Genomic DNA, 21767 nt, shown 5'->3' with positions numbered 1-21767 from the left:
GCCCTGTTGGCATCTGTGGCAACCTGGAGCTTTGCTAGGAACAAAACAATAGGTGGCTTCGTAAGAGCAAGAAGGGCAAAGGTTTTGTGGGAAAACCTTTCGGTGTCACCAAGTTCCCTTGAAATATTTAAAACAACAAAATCCTGCCTTCTAATTCCAGGGTGGCTGTTCACAGACCTTGACCTGTTATTGCACAATCCCACAGCATATCAGCCAAAGACCGAAATAACGCCAGTAGGAGAAAGAAATGACAGAGAAGTTGCACCAAATAATGTGTTTTCCAATTATAATTTACTGCCTCGTGACAACCAACATTTATCCTTGAAGTTGCTATTAAATTACGGCTTAAGCCTTCCTCCGCCATTGTGTCCCATTTGAATATAGTTATTGTACTGGGTTAATGGGCTGGAATGCACCTCTGATGGAAGAGGGACAGTTAAATGCTGGGTGGTGAAGGCCTTCAAGTTCACCCATGATGATGAGGCACTTCATGCAGATTTGAATGGTTGGCAAAAGCATGAGACCCAGATTCCAACAAGTGGATCTGGGTCTCTAAACATACCAGGTTATATATTTGTGTCTTTAGTTCAAAAATCAGTGGATATGTCCTGGGGGCTTGCTCATTTTGCTTTGGCCTCTGGAGTCACCTCTGTGTTCCTGCATTTTCATGCTTGTGATTTATTGGCATTCCTCTCTGAGATTTTATCTATGCTGTCCAGAGACCTGTTATCTAAGCTGACGTGGTCATCCTTTCTTCAGGTTGATTTTACTTTGAGGTGAAACAAGGCAGCCCGGTCTCAGGCGTAAGAAAGTGTGCCTGCTGTTATGGAGGTGTATTTGCTGGCCTCTAGATCAAAGTTTCTCAATGTTGGCAACTTTTAAGATCTTTCCTCTGCGGCTGGTCTCAGTCAGTGCTGACAGGAGGGGAGAGATCCAGCCCTCGCCCACTGCTTTATGGGGTTCCGCAGGGCTCGGTACTCTCTCCGCTCCTGTTCAACATTTATATGAAGCCGCTGGGTGAGATCATCTGCCACCGTGGACCAAGGTATCACCAATAAACTGATGATACCTAGCTGTATGTCTTGGCCCGTGGTGAGTTAAGTGTTGCTGTGTCCTCCCTCTCGCAGTGCCTGGAGGCTGTTAGGGGCTGGATGGGGAGCAACAGGTTGAAACTAAACCCTGGCAAGACCGCGTGGCTCTGGGTTTGGGGTTCATTGGCTAAGGGAGAATTGCCATCTTTGGTCCTGGATGGAGTGGCACTACCCCAAACAGACCTTGTGCATAATCTGGGGGGGACGGTTCTCCAAGATTCACGACTCCTGCTCAAAGAGCAGATGACGGTTGCGGCCAAGAGGGCCTTTGCACAACTGTGGGTTCCTGGACCAACAATCCCTACTCACAGTCACTCATGCCTTAATCACTTCCCGTCTTGACTATTGTAACACACTCTACATGGGGCTGTCCTTGAAGAACATCCATAAGACTCTAGTTGGTGCAAAATGCAGTGGCCCACAGAGTTTTGGGCAGACCCCAATGTGCACATGTACCACCTGTCCTGCGGGAGCTGCCAATTTGCTTCTGGGTGCAATTCAAGGTGCTGGTTGTCACCTTTAAAAGTCCTTCATGGCTTGGGACCAGGCTGTATGAGGTACCGTCTCTTACTGGTCACATCAACCCGACCCATCAGAACGAGGAGGCAGGGAATGTTGCGGGTCCTATCCCTGAGGGAGATACACCTGGTGGGACCTAGAAGAAGGGCCTTTTCCATTGTGGCGCCCACCCTCTGGAACATCATTCCTCCAGAGATTAGTCTGGCCCCCACTCCGGTTCTCTGCCGGAAGGCATTGAAGACCTGGTTCTGTCAGAGGGCTGGGGAACCCAGAGCTCGATGGAGCCCATTAAATCAGTGGCCCCCAACCTTTTTTGTACTACGGACTGGTACCGGCATCACAACGGACCGGTACAGGCATCAGCACGCACAACCAAGGCAAGGCGAGCCGAGCAACCGGCCAGTCAGCCGTCCCCTGCTTCTCCCCGCCACCTTCAACTCCTCCTTTGTATCTTCTCACAGTTGATGGGCTTTTCGGGCTCTTTCTTAATCTCCTCCTGAGTAACACGGGAATCCACCGCCATCGGGACGGCTCTTCGTTTGAAGCCGCCCCCCCCCCTCAATGAAACTAAGGCACGAGGATTCCTTCAGCAACCAAACGCTGCTTTCCAACAACCGACAACCGACAAGCTCACCCGGAAGCACTTTCTCAAGCGCCGTCGAAACAAGATGGCGGCGCCCAAGCAAAATAGGCGGCCCGGTACAAAATGATCCACGGACCAGTATCGGTCCGGGGCCCAGTGGTTGGGGACCACTGCATTAAATGGCTTATGTAATCTGCTGTCGCTGTGGGGGAGGTGGGGTGTGTGTGATTTTACTATGTTAATTAATTTGATTTTACGAGTTTTATTGTTTTAAATTATGGTTTTATAAGCTGCCTTGGGTCGCCATGGTGAATAGGCGGCAATACAAATCTAATAAATAAATAAAATAAAAAATAAATAAAGACTTCAGAATGCCCCAGACAGTAGAAGGAGAGATAAGAGGTGGGAGCTTCAGAAAAACAGGAGAAGTTTCTTATGAGCCACTTCAATGCTCCAGGGCGCTTCCTCCTCGATGACCAGTAATCTCCTCCTCATGGGAGGAATCAGATGCTCCACAGCAGATGAGGAGATAGTAGAGGGAAGCAGTTAGGTCTTGGAGGCATTCCAGCCGTCCCATCAGCTTGCTTCTTTGTCCTCTTCAGGCAAGTGGACAAGTCACCATACGTTTCACACACAACTATTATCATGCAAATGAAAATATTGTATCAAGAGTAAACCATGGAGAAAAACAAAGGAAAGCAGGCTGCTTTATCTAAGCCAATAGTCCCTCCTCTGAGATACTCAGACACAAATATTCACACTGAGCCTTCTGGTCAGAATGCAGTTGACCTGGCAGCTACTACTACATGGTGGTTAGAATGCAGTATTGCAGGCTGACTCTGCCCACTGCCTGGAATTCAATTCTAACCGACTCAAGGCTGACTCAGTCCTTCAAAGATCAGTAAAATGAGGACTCAGATGGTTGAGGGCAATGGGCTGACTGTAAACCTCTGAGAGAGGGCTGTAAAGAACTATGAAGTGGTATATAAGTCTAAATGCTATTGCATCAGAGAATCTGTCTAGTATGTCGCCTTAGGATAACAAATGGAGCTTATATATTTATAGTTCCAGAAGGCTGTTGCTTTTCCCCCCGAATTCTTCAGGTCTAATATTCTATCCACATAATATTCTATAGGATGGGAAAAAGTTAGGCTAGAGATCTGGAAGCCACGAGAAAGCATCAAACACGCAGAAAAGCAGCCAAATTTTCAGTTTCAGGAGGAGATTGCATCAGAAGATCTTTATCAACAAAATGATCTCAGTCAGAAGGTTCACTCACTGGCAACAGGAAAATGCTTTTATTACCCAAAACCTAGCACTGGACCAGCAGAAAAGAATTTTTCTTAAAATTGTGGGGCTGTTTGATGTTGCATTCCAGGAAAATCTGAAAGTTATTAGTCATGTAAACATATCACAGCCTTTGAAAAACATTTCATACTGAGATTATAGTTTATAGCAAGAGAAGTTAAACAAAGATCATGTTAGGTCTGTAGCCAGAAAGACATTATTCTGTTATTCTGGATTATTATCTCTAACAAAAGAAGTTTGAATGGTTCATCTTCTGAAAACAGTGCCTAATTAAGCATTTCCTTGCCATGATGGTGATGAGACAGATCCAAAAGCTAAGATTTCACCCTTTTCCCTCTTTCCATGCATGCAGCAGCTTCTGATGAGACTGACATTTTAGACGCAATTCAAAGCACATGTAGTGTTTTACTCTACAGCAATGCAACAGAGGCAATTTTTGAAATTGGAGAACACCCTTTTCATTCTGAAACAATTGAGTACTGCAGAAAAAGAAAACCGGAGGGTATGGTGCCTATCAAAGAGTAAATTGGGGCAATGATAATGATGATGACACATTTGCAATTATGGGGGAACAATGCTTCAACATTCTTGGGAAAACAGAGGGAAATGGAATTACCAGAAGCATACCTAACGTCCAATTTCTGTGTGGCTCATGTTGCCACACATACTGTTTGAAACAAATGTTGTAAGAGACTCCAGAGTTGTATTTTTGATAGGAGAGGTTTCAAAATCTTTGAAGCGGTTGTAAAAAGAATGTTACAAAGAAACTATTTAAGAGTACCAGAGTCAACAAAGATATAATTAGGAGACATATGAGACCCCACAGAACAATCCCAGGTGCTGAATTTTGCAGTCAGTTCAGTTGAAGAACATGTCATGGAGCTCAAAAAACCACAGCACATTTTAGGATGTTGTATGATGCAGTATTCCAAAATTTCGTATTATATCTGATGATGACCTATATCAACAATGCAACTCATGAGAGGTACCACTGATCCATGAAGCTATATGGTAGATTAATGCAAGTCATGTATACATTGATACAGAAAATGGTTTTTAGACTTATTATCAGGAATTGATGCCTATCAATTAATACTAGACAGCGGGCATTAAAGTGGGCTTTTATCTTGTATTAACTGTTACTTTAACATACAGGTTTACAATATTTGCCAGATGTCAACTTATCTGTGTTTATGTGTATTTTAAACCATCCTTGACTTGTTGGGTCAACATTTCAGAGGTATTTCATTATTAGTTTCCCCAATGCTTTCAACAATGGCAGAACTTCTAATGTACTTGAAAAGTTCTTAAATATTCAGAGAGATAATCAGAGAGGAAAGTAATCCATGTTGAACTCCATAGAAGTCAGACATCTGACCACAGGAAATGTTTCATGCTTAGTGATAATTTTATGTCATAAAATGTTTTATAAAATTTGCCAAATATCAATTCTACAAGTCACGGGTCCTGGATTTTGGACACATTCTGTAATGCTCATTTGAGGTTCCTTGTTTGAAAAGATTTTGCTTCATGATGCACTGCTTCACCTAGTTAAAGTTAGAGAGTTTTCATAGTATACAGATTCTGCCACAAGCAAAACTTTTGATTTCAAATTTTGAAATTTAAAATAAGATAAATAACTTTATTCGCCTCAGTTTAAAAAAGAAAAGACTTCATAATTGGTGTTTGCTCCACATTTAAACATTAATATTAACTGCATACCACAGTTTTGTGTTCATCATAGCTGAAATTTAAACCTTTTAGTTGTACCTAAAAAAATGAAGTCAAAGGAAAATGGAGATTTGGTAAATTTTCTCCTTCCCTGTTCCACCAAATGGAAATGATGCATTGGATCAAAATCTTTTCTTCTTGAGAAGAATGCCACCTGTTTACAGAAAGTCAATAAAACAACTGTGCACATAGTTTACCCAAAAAATAAAAAAATCTGGGGGGAAAAATAATAAGAGAATATTAAACACTCTAAAGTCAAAAAATTGCCCCCACAGCAGATGGCATATCTGCCCTCAAATATTGATGGACCTTTCGATTGACAAGAAGTGCATGTGTTACGTCTGATAAACTATCACATTTATCTACTGAGGAATAGTGTGAGCAAACAGGAAGTGGGCAAACAACATGCTAGGCTAGAGTCTATTTATGCTACTATGGGGAGAAACTAAATGTAAAATAGCTGTTTATTGTTTTGAGATTTACTCTACACATTTATAAGTGCAGATTAGTTTGAAAATTCTGAAACAGTCACAAAAAAATAGCATGGTGTTGATTCACTGGGAACTGTTAAGATCTGGTTAATGGTTTATACATGGAACTATTCAAATTGACTTTCTGTATAGAGCATGGATTAAGAAATGTTGATTATGTATTGTCCAGATTATAACATTATAGTGAAAACATAGCTATTGAGGTACTGTTCACCTCCCCAGGAAAAAGTTACAGGACTATTGTTTCAGCTCCCTTAATCCATAGCACGTGAGCCTCTTTGTTCTTTAGGTTCCCTAAAGAAAACATCTACATACTCTCATAGTAGTTGAAGAATGATCTCTCTTCCAGAGATGGTCAGAGTCCCCACCTCATGGTTGATGATAGTATGGTAGTCATTCGAGCTACTTGAGACAAGTCTAGAGATCACAAATGGGTGAATTAGCTGACCCAAACTCCTCCCTTCTGTGAGAGAGAAAAACCACACCAAACTTGATTGTAGGAAATACGACTTCAGCAACAGAGTGGTCAATGTCTGGAATACTCTACCTGACTCTGTGGTTTTTTTCCCCAAACCTCAAAAACTTTAACCTTAGATTGTCTACTATTGACCTCACCCCTTTCCTAAGAGGTCTGTAGGGGGCGTGCATAAGCGCACCAACGTGCCTACCATCCCTGTCCTATTGTATCTTTTTATTTTTCTTATATGTACCCATTTCATGTATTCATAACTATGTATATACTTATACCTATTATCTTGTAAGCAATTGACAAATCAAAATAAATAAATAAATAAAATAAATAAATAAAATAAAATAAAATAAATAAATAAATTTTAGCCATCGGAAGACCATGAAGATGTTGATCTTCCATGCTGGGCTAGGAAGAGTGGAGTGGGGTGGTTAAGTCAGGAGGCTAACAGTTTGGTTGGCTTGGCCCCTGGTGGGAAGGGTTGTTTTCTTTTATTCTTGTTTAACATCTTATACATTGCCTCCAATTCTTACGTTCTCACTACTAGCACTTTGTTTTATACAACTCTTTATAGCAGAGCTGCCTCCACAATATAGGAGCAGATGACCACTATCTCACGGCCTGCCAGAGCCTTGAAGTCTCCTTTATATTTCTATATGGAACAACCATTTACATTATTAGTTATACAGTAATTTGAACAAATCTGTATTGTCTTCTGTTTTTGTTTGCGACTGCTAAAGATAAGAGATTTTTATATATTTTTTCTTTAAAAATATTTTTTTTGTAAGATCAGTCTATTTTGCAAAAAAGAAGATAGAGATACATGGGGAAAATAGGTCTCCCATAATATGTTACCTTTTTTGGCAAATTGTAAAGGGAGACATAAAAAGAAACGAGATAACTTGCACAGTGCTACCTCTTGCCCTGTAGCACTGAGGCAGGTGACTAGTTAAATCTGGTTCTTGTTCTCTTTCTCTTATAGAATCTTCCAGTCCATTTATATTAGTTAATCAAGCTTGTATATCCCCAGGATGTTTGCATTATGGGCTAAGAATCTATTACTCTTAACTTTAGCACATTCAGACATTATGCAATACAAGCACTTGAGCACTAATATCAATTACTTGAAGAATTGGAGTATATATCACTTCTAATGTATAGAAGAGGCTTTAAATATGTGGGAAATATTCTAACTTGAAATGTAGCTACACAACGTAAAACTCTATACTCCACTTTTCTCTCCAGTATTGGGAGGGTTTATCAATTGAGATTCCTGAGGAATTAAGGTGAGTTTTTTTTTCCAATCGCTTTCTCTCGCTTCCTCCTTCTTTAAATATCTTTCCCATGGCTAGAATTATGCAAAATGAGAACAAATGAACCTTTGTAAATTTTAGGGCACAGTGAAAAAAGACCCCAACCTATAGTTGAAGAGAACATTAAAAGAAGAAGAAATTAAAAGACAGTTTCCACCGCTGTGACAGATTAATTCGCCAAAAAATGATGCCAAGAGAATTTGCCATCAAATATGTTTATTTATGGATTCCTCTAAAAGGAGATAGAAGGACAACATATACAAAAATGACACAATTAAATTAGTGATTTGTTAACAAAAATCTTAAAAGATAAATCTAAATCTGGATCAGTGCCACACAGCCAAGTGCCTAGATTATCGTGATAGCTAGGACTGTACAAAACGTTCCCTAGTATAGGAAATAGCTGGAAAACAACACTGCAGCTGGAAACTGGCCATGCAGTAGAAGGAGAAAAATATAAGGCAGGAAGGCTTGCATGTCAGAGGGGTGCAAATAATACCGAGCATCAGTTCACCACTCACTGTATATTTAAGTGTGGGAGAGCAACTACACTGGACAGTTTTCAGCCTGAAACAGGTTCCATGCTGCCTGTCACAGCAGGTATTTGCAAGAAAAGGTGTTCAATTACTACAAGAAAACTGTCAAAAGGGACACTCTCTCTTTAGACAGACATCATATTAATATTGCACATTGCCATGGAAATAAAAGAAGTTATGGGAAAGTTGAAAGCTTTGCTTTTAGCCTTTCCATTCTGGCTGGAAGAAGACCAACCATTTCTTTACTCAGTTCTAGCTCGGTTTCAATAGCTTGGACTGCATCTGGGTGCTTCTCACAATAATCTACTAGAAATGAGTAATATTCCAAGGAGGTCTGCATATTCTCCAACTGCTTTTTGCCATCTGCAGTAATCAGCTTGCCATAAAGGCGCGCAATATGGAATTTGGCCACCATTGCAGGGCGTAGCACATCTTCCTCAAGGGTCTCTGGGAAGATCTTATCCGGGTTCCTCAGTGAATCTAAGAAGAGTTCATAGAATTTCATTGCCATCTGAGCAAGTGAATTTATTTTCTTTATTGTGTGGGAGTCAAGCTCTTCTAGTTTATTGCCAATGGCCACTTTTAAATCCATCATCTCATAATAGGTATCTGCCAATTCAAACTGAAGTTGCCTACAGAGCAGCAGATAATACTGAGGATTTAAGCCTGAGTACAGTGGCTCCAGCATATCGATCCTACGCTTGTGCATCTTGCAACGCCTCTCAAAATCTTCTTCAAAGAAAGCCAGCACTTTAAATAAAGCACTGTGGTCTTGGACAATTTCAATGTGATCAGTGACATACCCATCTACCTGAAAGAACTCCTTTGCTTCATTGACATAGTTCTGACCTACTAAGAAGACTTCTCTGGCTTCTTTGAAGTCTAATGAAAACACACAACTCACTTTCTCTTCCATGGCCAAAATAGAATCACACAAATCACTAGTTCCAAAGAGAACAGCCTTCTTTCTTTCTTTTTCCTTCTCATCCTCCTCTTTTTCCTGCTGGGCTTTCAGTTCCACTTGCCTGTCTGGGTCCAGCTCACCAATGTTGTCCTAAAATCAGCAGAATTGATTTTTAAATAATGGCTTGAATGTCACAGAACTGATGAATTCATTCCTCATGTAAGAACAGCTCTAAATTTTGGGTATGACAAAGACCACTCCAATTGTTTATCACTTCAATTGGACTAGTTCCAACATTTTTTTTCTTCTCTTCCTCACAGTGAGTTTCCTATCCTTTCATTTGCAATTTGAAAGAATCTACAGCTAAGCTGTGCAACAATTCTTTATGTATTACAAACTATTCTCAACTTCACTTGAATTGCCGTATATTACAACTAAAATAGATGAATTAAAACTAGAATTATATCTAAAGGAAAGTCTTATAAAGCAGTGCACTTCAGCTGACGTATTCACATCTGCCAAGATACCTGGAAATACATTTGGTAGCCTGACAAGTATCCATCTTGCCTGAAAAGAACAGACCACTATGAATGAATCCTGCTTAATGCCTGCTGATTTGGTTGTGCCCTGATTCCACTTGTAGTCACAATTTGCTTCTTGTGTTGTATATACTAAATATTCAGACGATTCTTTTCCAATCTTTCAACAGAAATAATCCAAAATGCTTCTTTTATCTGACTTGGGAAACAATTCACAGAGGGAGCGGTTGTTGGCTAAGCCTGATATCAGGAGGAGCCAGGAAAACAATCCAAGCAGTGTGAGTTAGTATGGTAATGGTTGCATTACCATTCTGTACAAACATAGCCAGGAAAGCATTACTTTTGCTAAGAGGGGTTTGCTGCTTTAGAGGCACATAGCACAGTTAAACAATCGCACAGCCCTTTAGGTTCTGCACGAGGCTCCTTTTTCAATTTCTAAGATGCATATTTAGACACAGAAACAGCTAAGCATAATACTCCATGAAGAAACTGTGACTAATTATTAGGGTGAAAGCAAAAATAATGTAAAACATCTCTTTAAACTAAAAAATAATAGAATGGGCAAAATCTACCATTACACATTCGTATATTTTTCTTTTAACTGTACTCAATGCTGCCTTTTTTGTACTTACAGTTGACAGACACACAATTAAAGAGTGTTGTTACGGAAACAGAAGCCTTTTAAGTGTGCTTTTATACGTCACATTTAGAACCTAACAACCAGCTCCTATCTTTGTAGATGTAGCAGATACTTTGGGGATGAGCAATTTGTGGCTTACAAGCATCCCAAACTGGCCCATTGCCTCCCTTTCTTATCGTCCGCCTGAGACATTAGGCTTGGAACAAGCCCCTCAAGGAAACTCATAGGATTTCCCCCTCCTCTTTTAAAAAAACCTAACATTCACTTCTGCTCCACTGATATCTCATCCCACAGCATACAGGCTTTTTTTTGTAATGGCTGCTGCTGCGTGGGGGTGGGGAAGAGTTTTGAATGATATGTTTGTAAATTAATATGCATGTAAGATATGAGAATAAGCTTCATATTTGAGAAAAACTACCCCCACCCACCCAAGCAGGAGACCCTACACCATTTCTGACAAATGGCAGTCCAATCTCTTCTTGAAGGTCTCAAGTGATGGCGCTCCCACAACTTCCGAGGGCAACTTCTGTTCCATTGGTTGATTGTTCTCACTGTCAGAAAGTTTCTCCTTATTTCCAGGTTAAATCTCTCCTTGTTCAGTTTCCATCTATTGTTCCTTGTCTGGCCTTCAGGGGCTTTAGAAAATAGCTTGACCCCTTCCTCTCTGTGGCAGCCCCTCAAGTATTGGAAGACTGCTATCCTGTCTCCCCTGATCCTTCTCTTCACTAGACTAGCCAAGACCAGTTCCTATAATCTTTCTTCATATGTTTTAGCCTCCAGTCCCCTAATCATCCTGGTTGCTCTTCTCTGCACTTTTTCTTGAGTCTTACCACCTTTTTTATAGTATGGTGACCTTTGTCCTGATCCACACACTAGTACAGAACTGCTACTGAAAATTAATCTTAAAGTAATCGAGGGCTAGGATAAAATAGGCTCCCTCTCTTGCTGCTCAATTTCTCTAGGAGAAATTACTCTACTCAATTTCAGTAGGAGATGTGTAAGTATTTAGGGTTATAGTTACAACAATAAACTGTAAACAGCAACAAATCACAGTTATTTGCCTATGTTCCCTTGCATACCTCAAGCAGCTTTCGGGCCCCCTGTAACAGGTTCAAACAGTATTTAATCCAACATCTCGCGATTTCAGCCTTTTTCTGTCGAAGATCTTGCTGGTCTTGTTCTGATTCATCTGATTTTAAAAATATAGCATATGTTAAGCTAGCCCCCAACTAGACCTGGAAGAGTTTCTCAAGAAAAGAACAAGTTATAATTTCACAATCCCAACTTTTATTCTTAATAGCTATACAACAATTATAAAGAAAGGCTGATTACGTAGCCAATTATCTGATTCTGAAGCTACTAACATTGATCAATTTCATGACACTTCCTTGGCTCTGCTAATTTCCATTTGGGAAAGGCAGGATATAAACATAATTTAGAAATGAAACATAGTTTTCCTAATAGGATTAAAATAATTTAAATCAATGTCTACATCAACATTCCTCCAAGTAAAAAAAAATAAAAGGAGTGTATTGCAAACATAGATTATACTCACAAAAGAACCTATCAAATGTTTTCTTCCTTCCTTCTGCCTAAACTAAAGGCAAAATAGCAAAGCCATTTCCCTCTTAGCATTAGCACGGCAGTAGCCTAAATCCACGTCAAAACCTTCACAATGGTATAAGCATAATGTTGAAAATAAAGTTTTATTTGGAGTACTTATAAACCAACCTTCTCAATGTACCTGAACATTTAAAATAATATAAAAATTACTAGGGGTAGTCAAAAACATATACAGTATAAGTTTCCCCTCACCTCAGACATTATCCTGTTACTTAATCTCTGGGCCATGGAAGATTTCAGAGGAAATGGCCGCTACAAGAGCAGGCCTGGTGAAATTTCCTCTCAAGCTGCTACTCTTCTCTCTGACCGTTTTTACTCCTACTGGCTGATGCAAGAGAAACAGTAGGGGCAAAAACATTTATAAGCTATCTGTAGAAATTCTAGTTTGGTAAAAGGAAAGAGTTATTTTTACTTTTTTTTCCTGAACTGAAGCCTCATTTTAATCTTACAAAAATCAACTGGATAGTGAGACTGATTGGATTACAGACAGAGATGAAGGGGAACAATGACTGAAATCATGAAAAGAAAGCAAGGCATTTAGCATTGACACTAAGCCAAAATCAATATCACCCCAGTTGAAACTGGAATGAGGTTACTTACTGTCTTCTGCAGATGGCATCTGTCCAGCTTGGCCAATGATGACACTGGCAGCTGCTAAACAATGCCTGGATTCCATGAAACATTGCTGTAGGGAAACGATATAACTGGGCTTGTTTCTGGACCATAATACATAGATTTCATTTAAGTGTAAAACTCTTAAATATTAGTGTTCTGAAATTAGATGACCTCCTATATGGCTTAATCAAAAATGAAAAAGTACTTACATGATTGTCACCACCAACTTTTGCTACTTAGACGTTATTGAGCATAACTTTCACTTATATAGTGAAAGCCAGAAACTCTAAAAAGGCATAGCAGTTTTGCCAAGTATCTTTATTATGGTCTTTGATTAGTCTTTGACCAGCCTTTACAATAAAAATATAGTAAAAGAATGGTTTAATACAACAATTAGATCCTAAGAAAGGAAAACATAATGGGAGAATAAAACAGCAGGTCTAATTAAAAAGTTTTGCACAGCTGTTTGACCTGGTAAAAAAATTGGCCACCTGACTTGTAAGTGTCCCTTAAAAATAATACACCCAATCTGCATGGCCCTCTTCTTTGGAAATCATTGGTGCAATCAAGGCATCATAGAAGGGGCACCATATGTGAACGTGGGCAACTTGCAGTCATTTTTGTCAAGGGAAGTGTATATAACAGTATACAGAATAAGAGAGTTGGACAAGACTATTATTTCATCTATTTATGTCAGCAAGAATTATATCCTCTAGTTCCCTTCTCTATCTTTTGGGAGATAAAACACGCTTCCCGAATCCTAAAATTAGAGATAATTTCTGTACCAATATTTTACTGATCTGTGCTTAAGGCTATGTGGACATAAATATGTACATTTATTTTATATCATAGTCTTAAAATAAAACTCACTACACTGATGTATCTTTTAATATTTGTCAATTTAATAGTAAGCAAATGTGCCCAAGGCTGAAGGAAACTCCTTCTCAACAAATAAAAATGAATAAAAACAGTACCAAACTTATTTTGAGATTTCATAGCTACTCTTACTGAATATGTCTAATTATTATGCATTACTGATCCAGTCTTGATCAAATGTAGGAAAACAAGTTATATAACTGAAATTATTTTGTCTATTTGCTTGACAAAATAATTTTAATAGCAATCCAGTCAACCAGGTGAGTCCATACGGAATCTAATGCCTGCCAATAAGCATCATCCTTTTAATATTTTAACAAATGAGACATACGGAAGAAAATATTGAAATAATTACCTTGGTGAGATAATATTGAGACAAAATGGCTGCATTGAGAGCCCATTCTATTGGGTAGTAACCACTATACTCAAGCTGCCGTTTGAGAGTGGTGTGGCAATATTGTGCAGCTTTCTCAGTCATTTCCAGATGTTGGTAGACTTGGGCCAGATAATACAGTGTATGAGTATAGACTTTCTCAAACCTGGGGAAACAATGTCTTAGTTTTAACGATATGAAATAAACTTGTTTACCAACTTCCATTTTATGTTTTAGTTCACCCACCTTTTTGATCGCTCTTGGTCTGAGAGTGTCTCTTCTGTCATGAAGTGCTCGCTGGAATCAAATGGAGGATTCCCATTCTGCAAAACACAGCATGTGCTGAAGGTAACACATATAGCAAACGTGTGCTCCCTCTGCTGGCTGCATTTGGGTACTACAGCAAAACCTGTTCAGAACTAGGAAACACTCTTAAGGAATCATTCCAAATGTATAAACAAAATCAAATAGCAGAAATTAAAGTCAATTAAATTGTTTCTCTTGAGGAGAAAAAAATATTTCAATTTATATGACTGCCTAACTCAAATTCATGACCCTGGGCAGCTAACAAGTTAAAGGCACCAACCAAAACACAAAGCAATTAAAAAAAATAAGAAAGATAAAAACAACAACACTGCCTCTGCTACACATCCAGATCACTGAGCTTTATTGCATAGCATATGCTGCTAGTCACATAGATTTAACATATATTCTGTCTTCCTTATTCCAACGAGAGAACTGATTGAAAGGTAACATTTTAAAATCAAGGACAGGTAATCTAGCACCCAGAGAGATCAACATGCACATGACATTTTCTGCCCTTAATAAAAATAACTTAAAAATTGGTGTACTTAAAAGCAAAACATTAACATCAAGCATAATCTTGTTTACAAGAATTCCTTCTTGATCCTACATAATCTACAGGCTTAAAAAGAAGTTGGGTTGCTGCATTCCAATACTTTACAGGTAGTCCTCGACTTACAACCACAATTGAACCCCAAATTTCCATTGTTAAGTAAGACAGTTTTAAGTGAGTTTTACTCCCTTTTTTGCAAAACAAAAAAAGCATTGTAAAGCATATATAAATCTAAGTGCTGTTGCTATTTTATGACCTTTCTTGAAACAGTTGTTAAGTGAATCACTGCAGTTAAGTTAGTAACAAGATTGCAAAATGAATCTGGCTTCCCCATTCTGTCAGGCTGCAAAAGATGATCACATGCCAGGACACTGCAACCGTCATAAATATTAGTCAGTTGTCAAACATCTGAATTTTGATCACCTACTATGGGGATGCTGCATCGGTCATAAGTGTAAAAAACAATCATGCCACTTTTTTCAATGCCATTGTAACTGTGAACGGTCACTAAATGAACTGTTGTAAGTCAAGGACTACCTGTAACTGAGGAGTTGAGTGATATAATTTTTATTAAAGTACATGGCTTAATAATCCACCAAAATGAAAGGCAGGCCAAACACTTGTAAATCAAAAGATAATCAGAAAGTTCCAAATGAAATGCTTTTTTAACCTCTGCTAGGGAGCATCCAATCAGATACGATCCTGTAGAACTTGGATACACTTCTATGCAGTGGAATGACATAAAAGATAACAGCAGATCTGGTATGGAAAAGACCATTGAGTAAACTCAACTAAAAGATGGAGCTTGGCAGAGAACCCATTAAAACTATAGTTGAAGAACTGGATGTTATTTCTAGTTGAAAGAAAATTCAGTTACATAAGAACTGAACAATAACACAAACCAAGTGAAATATTTTCTACATTCATATGCATTCATTCACCAATTTTCTGTTATAATTCATTAAAATATGTCTGAAAATGTCTCCTGGGGTAGCTCCATATATAAATAGAGCCAAAGATGGCTATAACAATAGGTCCATTGTGCTAATGCAACAATAGAACAAAATCAACTGATTGTAATGCATGATGAGTCTGGCCCATTAGAAGGTGCTTTATAAAAACAAACAATGAAATTTGATTGTTCTTTGTAGCATTATTAGCCACACAACAATACTCTTACTATAATATTTCAGTACAACTAGTAAAACTAACAGAAGTTATGGCAAGATTGTTTTGGAAATGCTTTAATAGCTAAAATGTTTTAAATGTTAATACAATTTAATGTTGCACTGATGCTAATATTCTAAGCATTTTTTGGGGCTGATGCTTAAATGCCAATATTTTTTGCAACTGAAACATTTGATACCTCAGCTAGATTTAGCTATCAATTTTCAAATGCATGACACGTAAGAGGAAAATCTTTTAAAATCCTTGCGCGCATTTTCTCAGAAAACTCAATCATCCACATAGGTATCCAAGGAATACCACAAAATTATGAAGTAAACTGATTCACATATTACCTCTTTCATGTACTGATTATATAAAGCCTCTGCAGATTCCAGATAAGTCTGTGCTGTTTTAATGTCATTTCTTTCTGACCAGAGGATGCCCAGATTATTCTACAAAACATGAGGAACAAATGGGTTATTTTTTTAAATGACAAATGGCACCAAATAGATAACCTAAAACTGAAATTGCATAGGAATTATATGGGGTCATTTCAGAAACAAATACTATATGAACTGCACTAAACAGAAATACTAGAATCATTTCAAGTACTGGAAACATTTCATGCTTTATTCAGGAGCAACTCCTAGGAAACAAGTTGTAAATGTCCATTTTACCTGCTAGGAGCAGTCAAAATGATCTAAAATATTGCATTAGATATTATTTTCAATTCTATAATTTTAAAGAAAATATTGGGTAGCTGGACTCATAATTTAAACAGGACGTTACTAACAATGGCTCCTATTGCTCAATGTTATTTGGCAGGAAATACCAAAATAAAGGAATTTTTAATAATGTAATGCATAAAATTCCTGACTGCCCAGAGTGATCCAATGAATAACTGAACAGGCATTCAACTCTTGACTTCAACAGCACAGGATATTCCTAAGCTGTGGATAGAAATGATGCCTGCTTCCAACAGAGCAATATGTATGGTGCCAGTCTACTGCCGATATGCTAGATAGAACAGCTGAATTTCCTTGATGACTAACACAAACACAGAATTAATGACAACAGAGACACAGCATCCAGGGGTCCCCAAACTTGGCAACTTTAACACTTGTGGACTTCAACTCTATGCTATGCTGGCTGGAGAATTCTGGAAGTTGAAGTCCACAAGTCTTAAAGTTGCCAAGTTTGGAGACTTCTGCACTAGACTGTTACCATTCCCCCACCCAACTCCATCCAATTCTTGTATTGCCTAAAATAGTTATTTCTTTTGCAGGCTTCCAGTATGAAATAGGGGGGAAATCATTCTAAATGGTAACATTCTTATTCTGACTTGTGAAAGATGCAAAGGAGCCAACTCCTTTCACTGGGTCTCTCATTAGCAAATTCCAAAGCTCTTTGAGGAATCGATCAGGTAATACTGCAGTCTGATCAAAGCTTGCAACAGATCACCAAACGGTGAAAATGATCAACCTGTCAACACTGAAACACCATCCAGATTGCAATATTCTGCCATGACCAGGCTCATACAGACTCAAGTCTTATTATTACTCAACTCTCCAAACTTTCACTGTCCAGCACAGCCTTTTGTCAACTGAAGTTATTTTTTTTTAAGTCCTAGAAACTACACACACAAACGCATAAGGGCCAACCCAGCGTCCTCGATATGGCACACTCCTCCGGACTTCAAAAACTCAACTCATTGGGGGAAATTCTGGAAGTTAGTCCATTCACGGAAAAGCAGCCCGAATTCCTGGATCCGAGCTGGCTGGCTAAAAGGGAAAAGCTTGCAGAATATAACACCTTCAACCCGTCTTACTGTATATGGTAGAAGGTGTCTCCAAACTTGGCAACTTTAAGACCTGTGGACTTCAACTCCCAGAATTCTCCAGCCTTCTGGAAGTTGAAGTCCACAAGCCTTAAAGTTGCCAAGTTTTGGGGGGCCCTGATATATTGGATGCTCTGCTCCGATGACAGATTCCACCCTTCCCATCCTAGCACCCCCTTTTTTCCCTTCCCAAACCAAAGGTCTTCAAACTTGACAGCTTTAAAGACTTTTGCGGACTTCAACTCCCAGAATCCCTGAGCTTAATATGACCAGAGGAGGAATTCTGGGAGCTGAAGTCCACAAAAGTCTTTAAAGCTGTCAAGTTTGAGGATGACCCCCCTGATCCCAAACGAAGCAACGCCGCCCAGCTTTGTCCTATGCCCGCCTGCCTCTTCTCCCCCCGCCCCCCGTGCTGCCGATGCCTTGGCGGCCTTCCCCAGGTGCGCCGGGCGGCGCTCCCATCCGCTTCCGACGGGCGAGGCAGGCTCCTGCTGAGGGGGATAGGTGGGTATAGGGGCGCCCTGCACCTGGGCCTGGATGTAGAGGGAGACGCAGTCGCGGGAGAGGCGGTGCCGCTCCAGCAGCTGCAGGCACTTCGCCAGGTGCTCCTCGCCGGCAGAGCACTCCTGGGTGTCGGTGTGGTTCACGCCCAGCTCGTATTCGACCACGGCCAGCCGCAACGCGCGTCGCCGCCGCCGCCGCTGCTGCTCGCCCTCGGACGACGACGACGACGACGCCTCCTCTTCCTCGCCAGGGCCGCGGGCTACTTCGGCCTCCCCGGCGCCGAGCAGCTGCTTGAGGCCTTCGAGCAGCTCCCGCGCGCTATACTTGGAGCGGTAGGGCTCGGTGTCCGGGTCCTTCTTGGACTCCACGTAGGAGAGGTTGAGGGCGCTGCGGAAAGTGGCGCAGAGCGAGGCCCACTCGGCCGCCGCCGCCGCCGCCGCCATTTGCCCGCTCGGCGCTGCTTTCTCCGAGGGACGCCGCTCGCAAGCTGCTCCTCGGCGGGCGTCGCTGGACCCCTCCCCCCTCCTCCTCCTCCCGCTCGGCGCTCTCTTCAATAGTCCGCATGCGCCGAGCGCAACGTTCGTTCACGCGGCTGTCTTCCCTCAGTCAAAATGGAAGCTCCGCCGCGGTGGGGGGGGAGGGGGTTGCTCGTGGCAACGGTCGCTGGGCAACCTCGGATTCTAACGAGAGAAGCACCTTCGTCTCATCTACAACAGGGGTCTCCAACCTTAAGCCTGGAGGACTTCAACTCCCACAATTCCCCAGCCAGCAAAGCCAGGAGGCTCCAGGTTAGGACTGGGAGCAAGCTGCCCGCCCTTTAGCAATGAGGTGGAGTCCACAGCTCCTTCTGATCAAGGTCACTTGGTCTCTAACCTTGGCCACTTTTAAGACTTGTGGACTTCAGCTCCCAGAATTCCTCAGCCAGCAAAGCTGGCTGAGGAATTCTGGGAATTGAAGTCCACAAGTCTTAAAAGTGGCCAAGGTTGGAAACCCCTGACTTAGAGCATGCAGACACAATGCAGGTCAGCTAGACCAGGGGTCCCCAAACACCGGGCAGCGGACCGGTGCCGGCCGTGGAGCACTCTTTACCGGGCCGCAAAGAAAAAATATATTAAAAAATGGCGGCTTTCTTCGCCTTCGGTGAATGCTGCTGGGATCGGGGATCAAGGACACAAATGAAAGAAGGGGAGGAGGAAGCAACCGAAGCCTGTCCTTCTCTCTGGGTCAGCTCTCTCAGTCGCTTTCTCGCTCCTCCACCAGCCCAGGAAGAAACTGCTTCAAAGAAGCCGGGGGCCTTTTCCTGTCGCCGCAGCTTCCCGAAGCGCCCGTTTCACCCCACCCCGCCCGCTCGCTCGCGGTTCAATCCACAGTGCTCTGTTCTGCCTGCCTGCCTGCCTGTCTGGTTGTTTGGGAGCAGCTTCGGCTGAGAATAATAACTATTCGCCTCTTTTATCAGCGAAGCTGCTCCGAAACGAAGAAGGCAGGCAGGCAGTGTAGAACGGAGCACTGTGGATTGAACTGGCGAGCGGGCGGGCGGGCGGTGGGGTGAGCGGGCGCTCGGGAAGCTGTGGCGGCGCAGAAAGCCACCACCACCCCCGGCTTCTTGGGCTGCTGGAGGAGCGATAGAGTGACTGAGAGAGAACGAGGCAGACACCTGAGGGAGGGAGGGAGGGAGACACCTGAGGGATGGGGCTGAGGAGGCAGGGCCGAGGCGCTCCCTGAACTTGGTGGTTTGCTGGCAGACGCGTTTTATTACCCGACTAGGTAACAACATCAGATGTTACCTAGTCAGGTAATGAAACGTCTGCAAGCAAAACTACCAAACTCGGATTCTCTCCCCCGGTCCTTGAAAAATGTTTCTGCTTGAAACCGGTCCCTGGTACAAAAAGGTTGGGGACCACTGAGCTAGACTACTCGTGAGTAGGCAACTTCACCTCTCATGAAGGGCTGCGCGGGGTCCCTACTTAATTCCGCCCTGAGGACTTGAGTGTTGCTGGAGCAATGTGCCCAGTTCTGTGCCTTGTGTGCTTGTGCCATGTATCCTGACCTGTTTTGACTCCTGGACTGCTTTGTGGGTGCCTGTTGGGACTTGGTTCATGCAGGGACTCTTGCCCTGCTGAGCTTGGAATCTGGACCTGTGCAATGTTAGGACCAGTTTGGGGGGTTTTTGAATAAACACCCATAGAACTCTTGCTGTACATGGGGGAGGAGCAGCCCAAGTCTGCGCATCAGAAAGTGGCTGAAGTTGAAAAAAAAATGGTATAGAACAGTGTTTCTTAACAACTTGATGGACTGACTGCCAGAAATCTCACCAGCCAGTTTAGCACCATCTGATAATCTGGCATTTTGAGACTTTTGTATGTGCTTTGAGTTACTATATATTCCATTGCGTAAGTCTGCCTTCCCAAGCTTGCCTCCGTGACAATAGTGGACTCTCCTACCCATCTACCTTGGTTATGTCCATGTCCATATTGAGGATTTCCAAATAGGGGCAGCTTAGCATTCCATGTATGCCATCATGACCAGAGCTGGTCCAATTGTGACGTATCCAGAACACATGCTACAAATCTTTTTTTTAAAAAAAGCTTTGTAAAACAATCTTAAATGGCAGAAAAAGATCAAGATGACAATTTATGATTTCAGGGGATTAACCTTAAAATCTTACTTCTGTAAAACAAGTCAACTCCAGGCTTGCAAGATCTAGTTTGTTCTTAGACTAAACTTCAACAGCTCAGTAACTAGAAAGAATTGTGCCCACAAGTTTGAATACCGTAGGACAGGGTCACCAACCTTTTGGACCTCAGGGACCACCAAACTCATAATTTTAAGTCCTGCGGACCACTAATCATGGCCGGTGAGGGCTGTGCTGCTTTTTGCACGTTGCACCACCTGCAAATTTGCACATTACACGTGCCACCCGCTAGGGCGGAGATTTCCAACCCCACCACAGGCTGGTCCCATATTCCAGAGCTGCAGTAGTCACAAGACTGGCCCTTTGGTCGTCCCGGAGCAGCTGCTCCTCCACCCAGGTGCACCAGCCTGCCATGGACTGGAAGAGCTGCTCCAGGATGACCAAAGGGCCAGTCCTGTGACTACTGCAGCTCTGGAATATGGGACCAACTTTCCCATCAACGTCAGCAAGCCACACCCTGGGGAGGATTTCCCTCCCCTGCTGTTGGTCTTACCTTCCAGTTCCAGCTTGCATGGCTGTACTCGAGGTAAGATTTGCACTCGGCTAAAGGGTGGGGGCCAGCAGGTGGGCGGGCCATGTGGGAGGCGCAGCATTGTGTTCCCGCGCAGCCTGGATTAATTGCTTTTGGGGGGGTGCTTTGGGGAGGATATTTCTCTGCGGATCACCAAAATTTTCTTCCAGCCCAGCAGTTGGCGACCACTGTCGTAGGAGACATAAATAGAGCTTGCAAGCACTTTATCTCCAAATCCATTACATGGGGAGTTCCCCTACATTTTCTTCCTTTCAGAACACTATTATGGGCAAGAAAAGAATCATTCTGTTACTGTCCTTACACCAGGGGTCCCCAACCACCGGTCCGCGGAACAAGTCCTACCGGTCCGTTGGTTGCTGGGCGCCGCCGCCATCTTTGATGAAAAAGTGCTTCCGGTGAGCTTTTCCGGTAGAAAGCTCACCGGAAGCACTTTTTCATCAAAAAGATGGCGGCGCCCAGCTGATGCCGGTACCGGGCCGCGGCGCCCAGCTGATGCCGGTACCGGGCCGCGGCATAAAAAAGGTTGGGGATCACTGCCTTACACTATGCACAGTATTAAAAAAGTTTA

The 21767-nt window shown here is 42.0% G+C and overlaps 1 protein-coding gene across 2 annotated transcripts; it reads right to left on the bottom strand.

Annotated features, from left to right (window-relative positions):
* Positions 1-7704: 7704 nt before the first annotated feature.
* Positions 7705-21490, bottom strand: KIFBP (kinesin family binding protein). Of its 2 annotated transcripts, none has more exons than XM_087964064.1 (7): positions 21161-21490; positions 15988-16086; positions 13858-13934; positions 13594-13777; positions 12348-12432; positions 11204-11313; positions 7705-9095 (listed from the first exon to the last, which is right to left on the bottom strand). In XM_087964064.1, the coding sequence occupies exons 1-7, from the start codon at positions 21242-21244 to the stop codon at positions 8217-8219; spliced, it is 1518 nt and encodes a 505-aa protein (XP_087820190.1). In that variant the 5' UTR covers positions 21245-21490; the 3' UTR covers positions 7705-8216. The 2 variants fall into 2 exon arrangements, with proteins under 2 accessions (XP_087820190.1, XP_026528605.2); XM_026672820.2 differs by lacking the exon at positions 21161-21490 and adding an exon at positions 17999-18552.
* Between the last annotated feature and the right edge of the window lie 277 nt (positions 21491-21767).

The sequence above is a fragment of the Notechis scutatus genome, chromosome 4, assembly GCF_049901735.1.
Source record: "Notechis scutatus isolate UNSWTSFEM ecotype Mainland chromosome 4, rNotScu1.2, whole genome shotgun sequence".
NCBI classification, from domain to species: Eukaryota; Metazoa; Chordata; class Lepidosauria; order Squamata; family Elapidae; genus Notechis; species Notechis scutatus.
This window is presented reverse-complemented; position numbering and strand designations above follow the sequence as displayed.